Source organism: Opisthorchis viverrini (genome assembly GCF_000715545.1).
Source record: "Opisthorchis viverrini unplaced genomic scaffold opera_v5_219, whole genome shotgun sequence".
In the NCBI taxonomy this organism is placed as follows: Eukaryota; Metazoa; Platyhelminthes; class Trematoda; order Opisthorchiida; family Opisthorchiidae; genus Opisthorchis; species Opisthorchis viverrini.
The window spans coordinates 705,396-712,823 of NW_008751875.1; the positions used below are offsets into that span (position 1 = coordinate 705,396).

The 7,428-nt window shown below is 43.1% G+C and overlaps 1 protein-coding gene across 1 annotated transcript in view; it reads right to left on the minus strand.

Annotated features, from left to right (window-relative positions):
* T265_14572 (hypothetical protein) overlaps positions 1-3,690 on the minus strand; it is a gene marked incomplete at both ends in the record, with an annotated part of 9,575 nt that extends 5,885 nt beyond the window's left edge. The window contains 2 exons of the mRNA XM_009174249.1: positions 1,535-1,671; positions 3,271-3,690. Coding sequence (XP_009172513.1) covers positions 1,535-1,671; positions 3,271-3,690 — 557 coding nt within the window. The remainder of the gene's footprint in view (positions 1-1,534; positions 1,672-3,270) is intronic.
* Between the last annotated feature and the right edge of the window lie 3,738 nt (positions 3,691-7,428).

Consider the following 7,428-nt stretch of genomic DNA (forward strand, 5'->3'; position numbering starts at 1 on the left):
ATATTGTAAGAATTATATGAAAGCCACATGGTACACAATATATGTTGCATTACATACACATTTTTGGACCCGTCTGAGGATTTTGTATGATTTCCTCAAATGTTGCTGATCACTTTTTTGAAAATCAATTAGTCCCATAGTGAGATAATCGCCAGAGAAATAACGAGTCCAAATTTCCCAAAACTATAACACACGGGTTGAATTCACCACGTCGATAACATAATGTGCTTATGTTCAAGAATAAACGTGCTTAGCTTTCGTTATGACGTGTATGTACAAGCAAGAAACCGAATTTTGGTCACACGCTAGAACTGCAATGAAGCGGTCCTCCCGTAAAACACGCAGTTTCACTAGCAACTGAATAACTTTCCACGCTTGCGATGACAAATTGAGTTTTTAAACGCCTGATAGTTGGTTTGCTCCCTTCGCAATCCTCAAACTTTGTATTATTCCATGATTCCGTGTACATCTGGTGAAGAACCCGCTTGAATTTGGAAGAACTGCCTGCAATCCGGTGGGAAGACGATGGCTTTAAGGTGTCTAGGAAGGCATTCAATGTGCTATGACGTGCGTGTGATGCTTGAATACTGACTGATGATAGTGACGATAGCATATAGGTTGCCGGATAATTCATGGTGAGTGAAGTTCAAATGGAACGCCAAATTTAGGCATCAGATGGACTACGTTATTTTCCAGTGGTGGACAGTGAATGAAACCCTCAATAGTATAAATGAATGAGTCATTTTTTCACTGTAATATGATTGAACTGCTAGGCGTATACGACAGATGGGAGGTCTAGGTGTTGTCCAACTGTAATGTCACGTTGGTGGCAAGCACACGGACGGATAACTCTCTCTTCATACGCAGCGGTTTCATCCGTACATGGCTATTCATGCAAGTACATGGTGAATCCAAACATAGTTGACCTGTCCTTGGAGTGGACTCCATTTCGATCTACTGACGTACATGAACTCGATTACTCTTCGTTTGAAACGTTTGGAATTATTCCAAACTAAATGACTGTTTTTTTAGGGCACAGAATCAAAATAGTTCTGAGCTCGAGAAAGCTCAGTGGTTAAGACGCGGACTTTCTGATCAGAACGCCCGTGGTTCGAACCTAAATCCCGTAACTCGACTACTCATATGTAGGCTTATGCAGCCCGGCTGGGCTCTTTTGTCCTTCAGGTGGAATGGCAGCTCAGCACCGGGAGGGTGTCACAGTCGAACAGGAGCCAAACGAACCTCTCCAGTCTGCAGAAAACGCAGCATTTCACCGTCTTACCGTTTACAATCTCGGATGGTTGGAGGTTTTTTAAATTAATCCTTGCATACTATCTGTCTGTTCGTCTATCAACTACAGGATTACTCATTTAATTCTTTGACAGCCCACGACCGGTCTCGACCTTTTCGGGGCTCATCAGGCAGGCGCAGTCCGCGAGATTCCATCAACCTTATGTTCCACTTGAGACCCAATTCCACGAAATTAGCGAAATACACTCAGTTGCAAACAAACTTGGTTCCGCGAGAGTCTCACCCGAAACTTAGCTGAATCGCTCGTTTGTGATGTTTCCAGGCAACTGAATGTGCTGCACCGGGCCGCCTCATGTTTCGGTCGCTACGGTATTCGAGATATCGCGATACATATATAGAGGAAGTACACTGCTCATGTTGCTGAAAGCGAGAGATTCAGCTGAGTTTCAGGTGATCGTCTCGTCAAAATCAAATTTGTTTGCAAATGAGTGTGTTTCGCTCACTCAAGTTTATACGTGATGACGACAACGAAGGTTCTAACGCAAAGCAAGGCAAAACAGTGCAGTGAATATGAACCCTCATCTCATCTGTGCACTGTCCCACCAGTCACACAATCCTGATTAGTTTGCGTACTTGTTTTGGATAAGATGTGTTGTACTTGGATGACCGTACTGCCATATTTGAGCCACATGTGTCAGGAATGGTGGCACCAAAATCCCATGCCGGAAATTCTGAGTGGTTGCGCGGAATTGCGCTCAGCTGAACAACCATCAATCTATCCCATAAGCGTGTGTTGTAGATTTTCACTGAGTGATTTGGCTAACCTCAGCTTGTAACTTTCGAACAGATCGACGAGGAGAAAACAGTTTACCCGCTTACCTTGTGGAACGTAAAACCTTAGCGTAGGCGATCGTTTTGTTGACCCATAGCTGTTCACGGCAGACACGTGTAGAGAATGAGCACCGCACGAAGGCAACCAATCTAAAAAGGCCTCAGTTGTGTCGGCTGTGACGATGATGGGGGACTGTTGCACTCTTACGAACACGTGAAATGTTGTGGCGGCACATTCTGATTTATCCTTCCAGAATACGCGAATCTTCTTCAGCGTTTGTTGCAGCTCCGTTTTGACGTCAGTTGGTGGCCTAGGTGCTAGGAGGTAAAGCATGAGGACATGTGAAAGGGTTCGTCGTGCTTTCTCATAACTTCTGATGTCTCACACGTTCTGCTAATGGATGCCGAAGTGCTTTTGTGCAGCAAATTCTACGCTTACTAAAAACTCCTTGTTTGGTTTAAGATTTGGCGAGTTTTTTTTAGAACAGAAGTCGGAGTTAAAATGGCAGCAAATTTCACGGTTTTACGACTTTTATTTGGGATATTTTTAACAACTAGTTCAATGGTTTGTTAATGATTAAAACGTGGAGAATGTTTTGTCCATTGAGCATCAAAAAATCGATACGATCAAACAACGGAACTAATAATATTTGGATTTGATTTGATCAGTTGCCATGACCACGCCTCTCATCACTCAATTGGATGCTCAGTCGTATATGATGTGACATGAAATGTTTCATTAGACTAAATCACAGCTTGACGGATTGGTTGTCCAGATAGTATGTACTGTGTTGATTCGATGTTGTTCTGTACATAACAATTTCAGGATCTAGTCAGTAGAATAAATTGCGTTCTCTGTTGGCTCTAAGACCCTAGGGATTTTCACAGAGACCCTGATATCTCGACCGTGAAAAATATCCCGGATCGTAGCCCCGTCACTGCTAGATGATACTAACAAGCGTGACCTTGGAAAAGCAAGCTCATTCATCTATATATTTGTTATGCACTACTCATATGGTTGCTGAAAATCCGTCGACAGCCTACGACCGGTTCCGCCTTCTTGGGGCCCAGTAGGTAGGCGCGGCCTCCGAGTTTCCGTCGACCTTATTTCTTACTTGAAACTAAATTGCACGAAATTAGCGAATATACACCCATTTGCAAACTAATTTGGTTTTGCGAGAGACTCACCCAGCTGAGCCTGGAAACATCACAAACGAGAGATTCAGCTGGACTGTAGGCGAGTCTCTTGCAAAACAAAATTAGTTTGCAAATGAGTGTATATTCGCTAAGCTCATTCACTACTTTCGAAGGAAACAAACAGAGTGCCCACTTACCTGCGTAAATTTTGAATTCAGAGCTGTTGGCTCGTTGACCCATTCCACGAGCGTTACGTCCCTGCACACTCACGTACAACGCCTCACAAAATGGAATTTGTTTGAGCGATATGGTTTGACTGTCTGCTGGCTGAGACATCAACAAGGACCCGTCTTTTTTGTATACTTCAACGAGGAAATCAGTAGCAGCGCAAGCACTGTCGTATTCCCAAGACACATTCGCATTGGCCACATTTGTCAGGGTTCTCACTCGTACGTTCTTGGGAGGAATTGGAACTGAAGGAGAGATTCAACGAGACGGTTTGAAAGGCACAATAGCTTTATGATTTTAAGGGAGAAAAAAATACATATTTCTAACTTTCACACACGCTTGGTTCCTCAACAACGTGTCTGTACAATTGGTATACCTTTCTAGCTAACGCGAATCAAAACAACGCGTGCATCGCAGCCATTACGATGAGTTCTGAACACACTAGTAACGGGTGTCCTTCACTGATGAAGACAGATGGACTCCTCAGCGCTAGCTACTACTTTCTTCGAATTACTGTGTCCTCAGACCGTAGTGTTGATCGAATTGTGGACAATGTGAAAATGCAAGGAATCTGCTTGTTGAAATGTCCAGACGGAACACGCTATATAAATGTGTATGTTTATTCGTTTTTATCATCTCTCTGGTAGGTTTTCTGTGAGAAATTTGTCGTCTGGATACGCGACCACATGCTCATCAAACCCTTCTTCATCCCCATCCACATATATATGGATTACTTCGTTGATCGATCTGTTCATTGTACATGCTGGTCCCCCGATGTGGGGCCTTCAGAAGGCAGATCACTCCACTGGATGGGTAATAATTGTCATAGTGTTACATGTGCTTTTGCATTCAATCTGCCCGAAAAAAATCGGGGGAGAATAGGTCTTTCTTCAACTCAGGGTTCCGCTGAGAAGGCCGAATGGGTTTAATGGTTCTGTCGAAAAATGTCTTCTATTTTTCGTAATAGACGTCACTATAGTCTCGGATGGGTGCAGAGTGACTGTATGGAATGAGAAGAGGCAGAAGTATGGTTCTGATGAGTGTTCCCTCGCCATAATCTCAGTCCTACAGTTGGTTCACCAACCGGTGTTCATCTATTACCCAGGGATCTGCTTTCCTCAATCCTCCAAGGCTGTTATCGGACTGGAACTTCTTAAGATCACAGTCAGTGACTTGTGTTTACTTGCCATTGTGGGCTCTCTGCGTGCTTATGACACTTCTGTGCGTGGCACATGGCGTTGAATGTGCATTTTTTCCATTTAACCTCATACGAGACCCAGTATGACGAACACTTTGTGCCTGATGTGCTAGCGCTTACCGCGCCTTGAAGAGCATTCAACATTGTTTGTCCCCTCTTTGGTTGTTGGTCTTTAGACGCGTGTTTCCATATCAAAATTTTTACATACGTTGGGATTCATCTCATCTGACTGGAACTGTTGGTGGCATGACTTTGAATGAGACGTTTCTCTCTTTTATCTCATAGTCTCCTGTTACTCTTTTGCATTCATCGCTTGCATTCACTTGTTATGTTTGTGACCATGCTCTTCAAAACTAAATGACAATAATTTGTCGAACGTCATTTCATTTACAGTCTATATTGTCTGTCTTTGTGGGGTATGGAAACGAAACGTGAACAGTCATGATTTTCATCAAGTTTACGAATGCTATTATGTACTTTCAAGGTCAAGTGGAATTCGGATGTGATTGGCGTTCTCTAGGCGAAACGTGGTTCCACTCTGAGCATGAATGAATTCTGGCTTAATTTTCACTGTGGAGCACAGTTGGCACCGAAGATCGGTAGTAAGAAAAACTAAGCAAATCAATCCAGTTACATTTACCACTTTGTGGTTTTAAACAGATTTAAGACTGATGGATCAAGCAAGCACAAAATTAAGCGGAAGCTCATGTATTCAAAAACTTATACACATAATTGGCTTGATTTAGACTCCCTCTCAAATAAAAGTGTTTTTTTTTTCTGAAGTAAGGAAAGTCATTCGTTTGACTGTCACGGTAAAAATGGGTCAGAAACGCAGTGAGTGTCCTGATCAACTACTTATATAATATCATACCACAGCCCACTGATGAGTTGAGCTTTCGTTGGTGATTGCACAACTCAGAAACTCATCCATTTCTCAGTGACAGTTAAGATCAAAGGAAACTTGAGTGATTTTGAAATGCTCCGAGCCATCCCATCTGGTTGAAATAATCAAATGGAGCATGTTACCTGACTGTATAAGGAAGTCGTCACTTCTGCCTTGTTGACTGAATTCGTTCCCACTGCGAGGAAGTACACCAGCAAACAGGCGTTCACACATTGGCAGTTTGTCTAGACTAACAGGTGAGTGAGTAGAGTCTGACGACTGTACTATCGACCCATCCATTTTGTATATGCGCACGCGAAATTCCGTAGCGTCACCCGACCAGAAAATCGTCGCTCGGGGTACATTTGCGACCACTTTGACCTTGATGCCTGTTGGAACTTGAGGAACTAAAAGAGAATAGAGTTTCTTTTTTTGAAAAACAGCACAAGAAAGTTATTTCAGAAATATAACGCTTAGTTTAGAGTAAGGTGAATCAAATCAGTTAGCTGTGGTACTCTGTTGATAACGGATCAACAAAGAAATTACGAAAGATACGATAACGTGAGGCTGCTGACACCTAGATATCAGCAATCGAAATACCACAAATACATCGAAGCTATGAACCTCACGGTGAGTAACTTGAGCCTTAGCTAGGGAGCTTTCTGGAGATCATATTATAAGAAAATGCCTGTTTGTATGCAAACGAAAGTGTAATTTTTAACATATTGTGATTGTGTATAAACCTATAGAAGGGGAGATGACATTGTGGTCACTACGTTGAAAAACAAACCAGGATTCAGTACGAGTACATAGGGTTATTACAATGATAAGCAGAGAGCACTCGTACCATTCATTTTGGCGTTTCTCTGATTGGGGACGTGTGAAGTGACGTAGATAGGTGCTGATGTACTGCATCAGGCTTCTATGTTTCTTAAACGCGTAGCTTTTGCTCTAAAATTTCGGGATAACTCATTTGGCCTTTGAAATAAGGTTCCAAAGCGCTCAGATACCCGAGAAAGATTGGACTGACAGCCGGGGGTTTCAGTTATATCTTGGTGTTTGGTGCCTCTATTGGATTCAGGCAGGTTGAGAACGTCGTCAGGTGTATTCTGAACCGCCGAGGCCAGATGGCTAAGGGATACAGTTTGGATTGAGGAATGTAAATATAGTGTGGGTTGCAATTCAGTCGGTCGACTTCCTCAACTTGCAGTTGATATTTAGATGACCAATAGTCTCGGTGCAACACAACCAGCCCACGAGTGGTTAACTGTAATGGTTCAGCGGCGTGCGTATTGAAACTTTCGTGTGGAATACATTTGGTTGCCTTACATAACAGTGACTGGATGGTGTGTGGAGCACCAGGGAGTAATGATCCCCAATGACAGTGGCGGTGGATGGTGAGCTTCTAATGTCAGACCTATTGCTTTCCAGAGGGCACCTCCGAGACGCTCAGCCTGACCGTCATACTGTGAGTTATAAGCCAATGTTTGACTCGTTACAACATGTTTCTTCATGAGGAAGCTTTTTACTTCAGTAAACCTCTGTCAGAATGGATATAGGCTGGCATTCCGAATAAGACGAATATTCGCGTGAGACAGTCAGTCACAGTTGCTGACAAGGGACCTTGAAATACAAACTCAAACACACAAAAGGCTGTGTTGCTTTGTTAAGTCTATCGTGGGATTTTCAAAATCTTGGCTTTTGCTCGGCACACAGTGCAGTAGGAAATAACACGTCTGACATCTTTGGCGGGGTGAGGGAGGTTCTTGCAATACATAAATTGAAACATATGGGTTATTCCTGGAGGGCAGAGTGAGTTATGGAGTTCTCTAAGTTGGTTGTTGCTCTCTATAGAAGCACATGCGTTGCGCGATAGCGTGTCGGTGACATAAATGTCCTT